The sequence below is a fragment of the Bos mutus genome, chromosome 13 (assembly GCF_027580195.1).
Source record: "Bos mutus isolate GX-2022 chromosome 13, NWIPB_WYAK_1.1, whole genome shotgun sequence".
In the NCBI taxonomy this organism is placed as follows: Eukaryota; Metazoa; Chordata; class Mammalia; order Artiodactyla; family Bovidae; genus Bos; species Bos mutus.
In genome coordinates, this window is record NC_091629.1 from 79,544,794 (window position 1) to 79,558,201 (window position 13,408).

Genomic DNA, 13,408 nt, shown 5'->3' on the forward strand with positions numbered 1-13,408 from the left:
CTTCATTTTATCAGCAGGAAATTGAGATTCAGGGCCTCATCTACCTGCCCAGGGCAACACTAGCCTGTGGAAGACCTGGTTGGGCTAGTGCCAAGGACTCTTATGCCCTCTACCATGGCTGCCCCTGGGGTCTCAGCCCCCACGGGGGCCCACCCATCAATTTATGTACACAGTCTCCTGGTTCTCAATGTTTGGCACTAAATAACAAGGCAGCTTAAAAAATACTCTAAACGTGTACTGGATTGTTTTCTTTGGAACCATAATTTTAATTTCTTTTTTCTCCCCTGTTTTATTGAGAGATAGTAGGTTGATACAAAAGTAATTACGGTTTTGAACCATGAATTTTAAATCATTATAATGAGGCTCAAACACATCTTTATTAATCAAAGTAGGAACCATTATAATCAACACATTTTTGCCAATGAGAAATAAGTTTGTTTATTCTTATAGCATAAAAATCATGCTTCAGGATTTGACAAACTCTTGGAAAGCACTTTCTGCCTCCTGGTGGTTGTTGAAGGATTTTCCCTGCCAAAAGTTGTCCAGATGCTTGAAGTGGTAGTTGGTTGGCGAGAGGTTGAATGAATATGGTGGATGAGGCAAAACTTCGTAGCCCAATTCGTTCAACTTTTGAAGCGCTGGTTGTGAGACATGCAGTTGGGCATCGTCATGGAGAACTGAGGCCTTTCTGTTGACCAGGGCTGGCTGCAGACTTTGCAGTTTTCAGTGCATCTCATTGATTTGCTGAGCGTATTTCTCAGATGTAATGGTTTTACTGGGATTCAGAAAGCTGTAGTGGATCAGACGGGGAGCAGACCACCAGTGACCATGGTCTTTTTTTGGTGCAAGTTTGGCTTCTTCAGAGCTTCTTCTAGGTCCAACCACGGAGCTGGCTGTCGCCAGGTGTCATATAAAATCCACTTCTCATTGCATGTCACAATCCAATTGAGAAATAGTTTGCTGTTGTTGTGTACAGTAAAGGAAGACAACACTTCAAAATAACGATGTTTTTGACTTTAAGTTAGCTCCTGAGATACCCACTTACTGAGCTTTATCACCTTTCCAATTTGCTTCCAATGCCAGATGGCCACAGAATGGTCGACAACAAGTTCTTCTGCCAACTTCTTGGGTAGTCACAAGAGGATCAGCTTTGATGAGTGCTCTCAATTGGCCGCTGTCAACTTCTGATGGCCGGCCACTATGCTCCTCGTCTCTCTTGTCTCCTTTGCAAAACTTCGGAACCACCACCACACCCTATGTTCATTAGCAGTTCCTGGCCCAAATGCATGGTTGATGTTGCGAGTTGTCTACACTGCTTTCCGACACATTTTGAACTTGAATAAAAAATTCGCTCAAATTTACTTTTTGTCTACCATCATTTCTATAGTCTAAAATAAATATAAAATAAACATCAAGTAATAAGTCATTAGGAAAAAAAACATTAAGTGAGAAATGTGCATTAATGATGCATAACATAACCAAATTTATTTAAGAATGTATCCACTACCAAATGGTAAAGTTCAACAATGCAAAACTTTAATTCTTTTGCACCAACCTAATTGAAATATTAGGGCAGAGAGGAGCTACCCCACGTTCAAGGTCAGGAGGGACAGCCATGAGGAGATACTCCTCACCCCTGGTAAGGAGCAGCGGCTGTACTTTGCTGGAGCAGCCGTGAAGAGATACCCCAAGTCCAAGGTAAGAGAAACCCAAGTAAGACGGTAGGTGTTGCAAGAGGGCATCAGAGGGTAGATACACTGAAACCATAATCACAGAAAACTAGTCGATCTGATCACATGGACCACAGCCTTGTCTAACTCAATGAAACTAAGCCATGCCGTGTGGGGCCACCCAAGACAGACGGGTCATGGCGGAGACGTCTGACATAACGTGGTCCACTGGAGAAGGGAATGGCAAACCACTTCAGTATTCTTGCCTTGAGAACCTCATGAACAGTATGAAAAGGCAAAATGATAGGACACTGAAAGAGGAACTCCCCAGGTTGGTAGGTGCCCAATATGCTACTGGAGATCAGTGGAGAAATAACTCCAGAAAGAATGAAGGGATGGAGTCAAAGCAAAAACAACACCCAGTTGTGGATGTGACTGGTGATAGAGGCAAGGTCTGATGCTGTAAAGAACAATATTGCATAGGAACCTGGAATGCTAGGTCCATGAATCAAGGCAAATTGGAAGTGGTCAAACAGGAGATGGCAAGAGTGAACATCGACATTCTAGGAATCAGCGAACTAAAATGGACTGGAATGGGTGAATTTAACTCAGATGACCATTATATCTACTACTGCAGGCAGGAATCCCTCAGAAGAAATGGAGTAGCCATCATAGTCAACAAAAGAGTCGGAAATGCAGTACTTGAGTACAATCTCAAAAACGACAGAATGATCTCTGTTCATTTCCAAAGCAAACCATTCAATATCACAGTAATCCATGCCTATGCCTCAACCAGTAATGCTGAAGAAGCTGAACAGTTCTATGAAGACTTACAAGACCTTTTAGAACTAATACCCCAAAAAGATGTCTTTTTCATTGTAGGGGACTGGAATGCAAAAGTAGGAAGTCAGGAAACACCTGGAGTAACAGGTAAATGTGGCCTTGGAGTACGGAATGAAGCAGGGCAGAGGCTAATAGAGTTTTGCCAAGAGAATGCAATGACCATAGCAAACACCCTCTTCCAACAACACAAGAGAAGACTCTACACATGGACATCACCAGATGGTCAACACCAAAATCAGACTGATTATATTCTTTGCAGCCAAAGATGGAGAAGCTGTATACAGTCAGTAAAAACAAGATCAGGAGCTGACTGTGGCTCAGACCATGAACTCCTTATATTGCCAAATTCAGACTTAAATTGAAGAAAGTAGGGAAAACCACTAGACCATTCAGGTATGACCTAAATCAAATTCCTTATGATTATAGAGTGGAAGTGAGAAATAGATTTAAGGGCCTAGATCTGATAGACAGAGTGCCTGATGAACTATGGACAGAGAGGTTCATGACATTGTACAGGAGACAGGGATCAAGACCATCCCCATGGAAAAGAAATGCAAGAAAGCAAAATGGCTGCCTGGGGAGGCCTTACAAATTGCTGTGAAAAGAAGGGAAGCAAAAAGCAAAGGAGAAAAGGAAAGATATAAGCATCTGAATGCAGAGTTCCAAAGAATAACAAGGAGAGATAAGAAAGCCTTCTTCAGCGATCAATGCAAAGAAATAGAGGAAAACAACAGAACAGGAAAGACTAGAGATCTCTTCAAGAAAATTAAAGCTACCAAGGGAACATTTCATGCAAAGATGGGCTCGATAAAGGACAGAAATGGTATGGACCTAACAGAAGCAGAAGATATTAAGAAGAGGTGGCAAGAATACACAGAAGAACTATACAAAAAAGATCTTCATGACCCAGATAATCACGATGGTGTGATCACTCACCTAGAGCCAGACATCCTGGAATGTGAAGTAAAGTGCGCCTTAGAAAGCATCACTACTAACAAAGTTAGTGGAGGTGATGGAATTCCAGTGGAGCTATTTCAAATCCTGAAGGATGATGCTGTGAAAGTGCTGCACTCAATATGCTAGCAATTTGGAAAACTCAGCAGTGGCCACAGGACTGGAAAAGGTCAGTTTTCATTCCAATCCCAAAGAAAGGCAATGCCAAAGAATGCTCAAACTACCGCACAATTGCACTCATCTCACACGCTAGTAAAGTAATGCTCAAAATTCTCCCAGCCAGGCTTCAGCAATACGTGAACCATGAACTTCCAGATGTTTAAGCTGGTTTTAAAAAAGGCAGAGGAACCAGAGATCAAATTGCCAACATCCGCTGGATCATCGAAAAAGCAAGAGAGTTCCAGAAAAACATCTATTTCTGCTTTATTGACTATGCCAAAGCCTTTGACTGTGTGGATCACAATAAACTGTGGAAAATTCTGAAAGAGATGGGAATACCAGACTACCTGACCTGCCTCTTGAGAAACCTATATGCAGGTCAGGAAGCAACAGTTAGAATTGGACATGGAACAACAGACTGGTTCCAAATAGGAAAAGGAGTACGTCAAGGCTGTATATTGTCACCCTGCTTATTTAACTTCTATGCAGAGTACATCCTGAGAAATGCTGGGCTGGGTGAAGCACAAGCTGGAATCAAGATTGCTGGGAGAAATATCAATAACCTCAGATATGCAGATGACACCACCCTTACGGCAGACAGTGAAGAGGAACTAAAGAGCCTCTTGATGAAAGTGCAAGAGGAGAGTGAAAAGTTTGGCTTTAAAGCTCAACATTCAGAAATGAAGAACATGGCATCTGGTCCCATCACTTCGTGGGAAGTAGATGGGGAAACAGTGGAAATAGTGTCAGACTTTATTTTTTGGGGCTCCAAAATCACTGCAGATGGTGATTGCAGCCATGAAATTAAGACACTTACTCCTTGGAAGAAAGTTATGACCAACCTAGATAGCATATTCAAAAGCAGAGACGTTGCTTTGCCAAGAAAGGTCCATCTAGTCAAGGCTATGGTTTTTCCAGTGGTCATGTATGGATGTGAGAGTTGGACTGTGAAGAAAGGTGAGCGCCAAAGAATTCATACTTTTGAACTGTGGTGTTGCAGACGACTCTTGAGAGTCCCTTGGACTGCAAGGAGATCCTACCAGTTCATTCTAAAGGAGATCAGTCCTGGGTGTTCATTGGAAGGAATGATGCTAAAGCTGAAACTCCAATACTTTGACTCTGATGCTGGGAGGGGTTGAGGGCAGGAGGAGAAGGGGATGACAGAGGATGAGATGGCTGGATGGCATCACCGACTCAATGGACGTGAGTGTGAGTGAACACCGGGAGTTGGTGATGGACAGGGAGGCCTGGTGTGCTGCGATTCATGGGGTCACAAAGAGTCGGACACGACTGAGCAACTGAACTGAACTGAACTGAACTGAATTGAAATACAACACTTCATTAGTTTAAGGTATACAATTTGCATTTCCTTCAAAACACACAGCAGAGGCAAATGTCCTGTATGCTGTAGGTGGGTGACTTGGTAACAGGGTTGCCACCTGGGGGTGCAGGTGCATTGGTGAGCAGGAGGAGGTGGGAGTCGGCATTCTGAATCCACAAGTGCTGAAAATTGTATCGTGATTGGCTGTTTTCAGTATCCAACATTGGACATTATGTATCGAACTACAGAGGCCAAGGGCATTCAGACAGTAGTGTGGTGGGAAGAAATGGTACTCTATTTGATTAGTCTAGAAGGCTCTGGGCAAGGTTTGAGATCATTTACCTGCAGTACCACTTGGGCACATCTGCATGGAGGAAAAAAAAAATGGCCACACTTTTTTTTTTTTGGTATAGAACTTGTACAGAATGTCTAAAGAAGAACTACAAGAAAGTTCTCCCATAGAACTTTCTTTAACTTCATTCTTTCATTTAACTTTCCAGCATTTCAGTGAAATTAACAGTTCCTATTTCACTACTTGGTTCACAGATTTTAGGGAGCACTATTTAAGTACTTCGAACAACATTCATAGCATTATTTTTTGGTGACTAGTATTTACAAGACAAGAAAAAAATTAATAGAGGACACAACTGTCTGCCTAGATGAAATAAATTCCACTTAACACTGAGGACTTCATTATATACTAAATCAACTTCATTCCTCTGTCTTATGTAAGATACACATATTTACTATCTTTGTCCCTCTTGCTGATGTCCAAATGAGCAGGGATCATTATCTGTCCTAGCTATAAAGGCCTCCACTATTGAATTTAAAGCGAGAGCATTAAACTGTGGAGTGTGTATAATAAAGTGCTTACCTAGTGGTTAATTTTTTTTTTTTACTCTGCTTAGTGAAACTGTGGTTGATGAAGAATGTATATTGCAGATGTAATTTACCTGGAGATTTCATTTGTTTCTATCCCACCCCTCAAACCTCGCTTAAATTCACCAACCCCTAATTTAAAATGACACGGTCTCATTACAGCTGTAGTATGGAGTGTGGAACATGGTGACAGCAGTTTAAATCACATTACTTACCCACACGATCCATTATACTCAAATTTCCCCTGATTCAACTGCATCGCTAAATCTGTCAAGAGACAAAAATAATTTAGCACTTCATCTTCCTGGACAAAGAAGATTCTGATGGGGTGATTTTAAATAATGGAAATCAGATACTGATCCCAGGCTGATAGGTCTTTTTTAACACCACAAGGTACTTCTGGATCTGTTTACAGAGAGAGGCATACAACTCTTTTTTCCATGTTTAAATGACCTTGAGTTTAAAATAAACAAAAAATGTGCATTCATAGAGATCATGTTGGCATTGCTTCCAAATTTGGATTCAATATATGAGTCACTGTTGAATTACTGTCGAGAGTACAGATGTCTAAGCTGATATATATATATAGTTAGAGAAGACACGCCTTATGACCCAGAGGGAGGGTATGCTGGAGAAATCCAATAGGGTTGTATGAATATAAAACTCAATTAAAACTAATCAAAAACAAACTAGGTAAGTATCATATAAAAAAAATGTATGAGTTAAAAAGAATTATTCTAGTGGTGTCTACACTGGCAAAGCATGGTTATGACTTTTCTTGCAGGCAAACAAAATCTTCTTTATTTTCATCAGCAAAAAAAAGGGGGGGCCTCCTGATTTTTTTTTCTTCTCAAAGTACTGTGATAAACCTTACATTATAGAATAAAATGTAAGATGGCCTAGAGAATAAACTACCTTTGGATCATTTAATCTACATCATGGTCTCACTGACAACAAAGAATACAACTTGACATCTTTTTAAATAGGCAAAATCAGCAGTGCCTTTTAATCTTTTTTGTTTCTATTAGAAACACTCCAGGATCGTGATGATTTCTGGTCACAGTTTAGCACAGTTAGCAGCAAGAGGGGTGTCGAGCAGAAATCTGACTTCAGTTCTGGTCACTGAGGATGGGAAACACGGTCGGGCCACATCCATGCCAAAGGGACACAAGTCATAGGACTTTTCAGTCAGTCCAGATCACAGGGAGCCCGGTGCATTGAGGTTTACAAGGTATGGTGGATGGGCTTGGAAAAAAAAAGCCCTAGACTGGGAAAGATGAGAGATACCCTCATAGAGGAAAAGAAAAGAACAAAAGGGATGTTTTTTCCCAACATTTTAAAGCATTTAAAATGCTTTGAGTGCCCTGAAGCCGGTGCACTGGGATGACCCTGAGGGATGGGGTGGGGAGGGAGGTGGGAGGGAGCTTCAGGATGGGGACACATGTACACCCATGGCTGATTCATGTCAATGCATGGCAAAAACCACCACCATACTGTAAAACAATTAGCCTCCAATTAAAATAACTTGATTAATTTTTTTAAAAAAGGACCATGATGCGGTAAATAGGTTTTGTGGCATATTTCTCACCTGTTTCGCGTGAGTAACTAAAGACTATATTTTTTCTGTCTCTCATCTTCATATTGTGATCCTAGGCTCTTAAGCAAACTTTGAAAACTTTAAAGATTTTATTTATGCTTTCATAAAAATTGACTACTCTCCTTGCAGGAAAAAAAAAATTATTATATATTGGAACCTGGCCAGAGTACACTTCGGAGGAATAAGTTATACATTAGTACCTCTAAGTGTATAAGACTCCTTAAACACCAGTTTAGCAGAATCTACTCCATAATACTCTACATCTTTATGGTGAGATTCTGCTATGTTGCTGATCTCCTGCTGAATGCCAACAGTGGGAAGGCTACTTTCCCAAGGAGAAATGAGTCACAGTTACTATACAAAGATCCTCAAATTCTTTTCATTTCATTCTGTCTCTGGACAAGAAGATAAGTTTGATCCAAAAAGAAGAAAAACTAGACATATTTCAGAAAAGGGGACAATGTTTAGCAAATTAGTCCTGGCATTTTCAAAAGGAAATTCAATTGAAATCAAACTCTATTATCTTCTACCATTGTTTTATTACTTTAGTTTGCGTTTTCAATTTCTCACCGTTCTATATATCCAACAACATGCTGTTTTGCCATATGTCTGCTTCCTTTAAAAAATGCCCACAGTCTACTGACAGCAACTCTTGGCACCGTCCTGTCAAAATATGCTCATGGAATTCGAGGTCACTGGACATCAGTTCCTACCTGGGGTTTGATAGTTCAGCGAAACCATCTGGCAGCCAGCGTTCCAGAAAATCTGAGGCATGTAATTACTGGAGTCCACTCGGCCTCCCTTGGGGTAAATGCGACTCATTTGCCGTTTATTATAACTGTGTAATGTATTAAGGAAAATGGAAAAGAGTATCCCAGCAGTGAAAAATAAGTAACAAAGAGCTAAAACAGTGAAGACTGAGATCAACACTGACAAAAACATGTGACAGTAGAGAGCGGATTTCACATGTATAAAGGACGCTAAAGAGAAAAGCCATTGTTCTCGGCGTGGATTATAAAAACAATTCGCATTTGGGCAGGTTTTCCCTGCTGCTGCAGTCTTTCACATACATCATTTTACTAGCTCTACAACCACAATATTATATTAGCCACCTTTCTGTTTTAGAGATTCCTGCCAAACTCAAAGTTCACCAACCATTTATTCCACTTAATACATAAGGATACTTCACAAATTCAATGGCGTGTGTCTTCAAGTAACCTAGACCGACTGACTCATTAAAGGAAGACATGTTATAATGAATATTGCGTTCTGTAAAGAAAAGCAAAGATGCACTTAGAAACCCTGCCATCGGACTCACAGAAAGACAAGCGATAAATATAATTACACCTTGAATCACGAGGCTTTGGAGGCAGATGCTCCATCATGATATCAGTAGCTTCTACTTTCATTAATGTTCTGACGATGGAGACGGCTGACTTAAGAAAAGTGTGATGAATTCAATTCGGAGTCAACTATATATATACCAACTGACATTCACAGCCACCCCTGGAATATGTATTTTCAGTGAGGACTATGTCTTCTCCAGTCCAGAAGTAGTTATGAGAAGTTTTAAAATATCACTTGCTATGTTTTTAAGAGACCAGGTTTTGACTCAAATAGGTCTTATAAAGTGTATCCAATGCAAGAGGCTATGCGCTTGGAGTGCTACCAAATCCAGTCTCTCAGAGCCACCTTGTGGACGATACTGGAAATGACAACACAAGGCCCCCATGAGCCAAGGATGTGTGTGGTCTGTGCAACAAAAATAAGGTGAGATGGAACAGTCCACATGCCCAGGAAAGGAAATGGCAACAAGTCAGATCACAGCACAATAAAAGAAAAGCAGACAAAAAAGGCAATAACATTTAACCTTTGGTGTTACCTTCAGCCACATGGAAACCTTGAAACTTTACAGGCTGTGCATAGTTGATCATTGTAGACAAATACGGATGGATATTAGTGGTAGCACCCACATATTTATAAGATGCCATCCACGCCTGCTCATCTTCTACGGTAACCAGGCCCTACAAGCACAACAAAGGGGATACACACATCAGTGACTTCAGCAGGCCTCAGATTTATGCCACAAACTGCCTTGTGTGAGTGTGTGTTCAGTTGCTCAGTCATGCCTGACTCTGTGATCCCATGGACTGTAGCTTGCCAGGCTCCTCTGTCTATGGTATTCTCCAAGCAAGAATACTGGAGTTGGTTACCATATCCTCCTCCAGGGGATTTTCCTGACCCAGGGATCAAATCCGAGTCTCCTGGGTTTCCTGCGCGGGCAGGTGGATTTTTTACTACTGAGCCACCTGGGAAGCCCCTACAAACTTCCTTACTAGAGATAATCTGGACACAGATCCAAGATGAAAGATTTTTCTCTTCCTCAATTATGTTAAATAAAACATAATTTTTAAAAAGAGCTTTTAATTTATTTAAAGATTTTTTTGATGTGGGCCATTTTTAAAGTCTTTAATGAATTTGTTACAATATTGCCTCTGTTGTATGTTGGTGTTTTGGTGTTTTGGCCACAATGCATGTGGCATCTTAGCTCCCTGACCAGGGATCGAACCCACCCTCCGCATGTAGGAAGTGTGGTGTCTTAACCACTGGACTGCCAGGGAAGTCCCAATAAAGGATAATTTTAAAAGTTAACATCAGGACTTCCCTGATGGTCCGGTGACTCCATGCTCCTAACACAAGGATGATGGGTTCCATCCTGGTCAGGGGACTAAGAATCCACATGCCTTGAGGCGTGGTCAAAAAAAAAAAAGTTAATGTCTATTGTGGCTCCAAATAATATAAATAGAGATAATAGTAAAATATGAACCTTACCTTACATTTTGGGGACATTTTTTTAGATTTTCAAAGGACTTTATTCCAGATAATATATTGAAGTTCAGAGCAATGCTATGGAATATGTATAAAAGGTATTATAATTCATAATTTCACAAGTTGTGAAATAAATTAAAAAAACAGAGATCCTTCAATTTTAGTGTACAGGTGAAAGTGAAAGTGAAGTTGCTCAGTCATGCCCGACTCTTTGTGACCCCATGGATAGTAGCCTGCACCAAGCTCCTCCACCCATGGGATTTTCAAGGCAAGAGTACTGGAGTGGGTTGCCATTTCCTTCCCCAGGGAATCTTCCCAACCCAGGGATCGAACCCAGGTCTCTCACATTGTAGACAGAAGCTTTACCGTCTGAGTGTAGATTCCAGGGCCCCACCCTCAGAGTTTCTGAAAAAGGGAGTCTGCTGTGAAACCTGAGAAATGGCATTTCTAACTAGCTCCCAAGTAGCTGGTCTGGGGACCATACCTGCTTAACACTTTTGGAAACCAAGACATATACATAGTTTGTGGTATTTAAAAAAAAGCTTATTCTTAAACTAATGTGATAATCTACTACACAGGACCTATTAAAATTGCATTATTTTGCATACAGGCAAAGAGTAACAAATTAGTTTGTTTTCTTGTAAATCAGGACAAAAGCAACACAATCAACAACAACAAAAATAACACCTTCAGAAGTGATCAATATTTAATTGAGATCAATACTCCAGGATGAATAAATTATTGACTCATATCAGTCAATTCATTTGTTAAAAAAATGGCCAGGCCATTTTGTTTACCTGACAACATTTTAGATCATCAAACTGATTTCACCAATAAAAGCCAATAAATAAACAAATAATGTAACTTGTTGACATTTTTAAAAATCATGTTTTCAAATGTCCCCAGTTAAAATTTGAGAGTTCATTGAGCACATAATCATGAATACACTGAATCTGAAAATAAAAATGACCTATAGGTCAGGAAATTCATTTGATAGCAAAACGGAAAGGTCTTTGTTTCAAGTATATTGGTGTTTTGAAAGGCTGTTAGTCAATTTCACATTGTATCCATTCTAGGAGCTTTATTTGACATTACTTAATGTCCGTCTAGTCAAGGCTGTGGTTTTTCCAGTGGTCATGTATGGATGTGAGAGTTGGACTATAAAGAAAGCTGAGTGCAGAAGAATTGATGTTTTTGAACTGTGGTGTTGGAGAAGACTCTTGGAGTCCCTTGAACAGCAAGAAGATCCAACCAGTCCATCCTAAAGGAGATCAGTCCTGGGTGTTCATTGGAAGGACTGATGCTGAAGCTGAAACTCCAATACTTTGGCCACCTCATGCGAAGAGTTGACTCATTGGAAAAGACCCTGATGTTGGGAGGAACTGGGGGCAGGAGGAGAAGGGGACAACGATGAGATGGCTGGATGGCATCACCAACTTGATGGACATGAGTTTGAGTGAACTCCAGGAGTTGGTGATAGACAGGAAGGCCCAGTGTGCTGTGATTCACGGGGTCGCAAAGAGTCGGACATGACTGACCGAACTGAACTGAATTTTGACTTTATCATAAGGGAAGTAAAGTAATATTTTTAATTGTTATATCCTCTTCACAGCTCATGACATCAAAGTGGTCCTTTTAATAAAAGTACATGGTGTGTTACAGTTGTGAAACTGTTGGCAGCCAGAGGCAGAAATTTACTTTATGATTTGATTCCCACATCAGGGCTTCAGAAAGTACTATTTTCTTGTCTATGGGGTCCTATCTTATTTGAAGGAAAACCCAATATTCTTACTGTCTAAAGTCTGGAATAATTCTGGTTAAGTCTGATCCCAGTCTTCTCCTAAGATACTTGTGAAATTCTCTTCTACTAGAATTTCTTAAGATACTGGGGTCAACAAAGATAAGCTGATCTTTGATCATTGATGTTTGTTAGCTAAGCAGCTGTGACCAAGTTATTTTCATCTTTAAGGCCTTAGCCTTCTCATGCAGTTAGTGGGTCGGACTGTATTTGCTACACATGATGACTGACAGTAACAAGGTTGTCATCCAGGGAATCAGCCCGGTACCCAGCTTATGGTACTGGCATTACTAATTATCAATAAACATACAGTAGAAGAATTATACATGCCTTTGTCCATTGTCTAGGAATGAAATCTCAAATGCTAACTAAGAATATACCTAAATGCCCAAACACTTATTTTTAGAAAAATCATCTTATTTGTCTGCCCTAGGTTTTGTGATTCTATCAGGAGATAATCATTTCATCACATGGTTAATTTTTTATTTTGAAGACTCTTGTAAGTAGATGCACTGAGCACGTAAATATTATCCCTATAGTCTGATATTTCATGGGCGGTGGGTGGGAGAAGACAGAATAAATAGCAGTTAGTAACACCTGTTCAATATTGAATGACCACATAGTTTCTAATAATGAAAACAAAATGCACAATGGAATTGTTTTGTTACCTTTTTGCTGTTTTCATGTTCAAGGTCATCTGAAGCCTAAATTAGAGAAAGAAAATAATTTACTTCTCTAAAGGGAGAAACTCCAAGTGTACTAGCCCCTCACCTGTGGATATTTAAATATGTTAGTTACCTGTACACCTGCTATTCTATTTATCTGTTAAGATAGGACATTACTGGTGACATAAGGCCACAGATACAGTGAGAACTGAAAGGATATCATGGTGTAACTCTCTTCCACACCAGAAAAGCTCATCTTAATGCTTATCTCCATTTTGGCTGATAGTCTTCACCTATTTAGTGCTTCCTTAAGGTAATTTAGTTAGTGATCTAGTGATGGGGCTTGGGAAATAATCGGTGTGACCACCTCCTCTGGTATGTAAAGGATCACTCTTGAGCAAGTCAACACTCATGTCTGGGTGCAGATAAAGGTGGATAATGAGTTTAGAAGGCATCTAATAATCTGAAAGTAGCTGCAATGCTCTATATCAGAAAAGGTAAACGTAATGGTAGTATTCTCCTGGCTTCACTCAGCAGATAAATTTGGTCTCGTTTTCTTAGCACCTACTGTATACACCTACCTGCATCTTCATCCGTTGTCTTTAAAGATGAAGTACTACTGCTCCCATCAAAGACCATGTCAAAGGATTCAGTCATCACCCTGGATTTATTTATCCTAAAATTAACTGCCTC

General features: G+C 40.2%; 1 protein-coding gene across 10 annotated transcripts in view; it reads right to left on the reverse strand.

The window, feature by feature from the left end:
- Positions 1 to 13,408, reverse strand: part of PLCB4 (phospholipase C beta 4) — a 483,912-nt gene that overhangs the window by 70,352 nt on the left and 400,152 nt on the right. For 9 of the 10 annotated variants that reach the window (XM_070381997.1, XM_070381991.1, XM_070381995.1 and 6 more), the window contains 5 exons: positions 12,719 to 12,754; positions 9,306 to 9,447; positions 8,608 to 8,692; positions 8,137 to 8,261; positions 6,042 to 6,093 (listed from right to left, as the gene is read on the reverse strand). In XM_070381997.1, coding sequence (XP_070238098.1) covers positions 6,042 to 6,093; positions 8,137 to 8,261; positions 8,608 to 8,692; positions 9,306 to 9,447; positions 12,719 to 12,754 — 440 coding nt within the window. The remainder of the gene's footprint in view (positions 1 to 6,041; positions 6,094 to 8,136; positions 8,262 to 8,607; positions 8,693 to 9,305; positions 9,448 to 12,718; positions 12,755 to 13,408) is intronic. The other variant, XM_070382000.1, reaches the window with a different exon arrangement.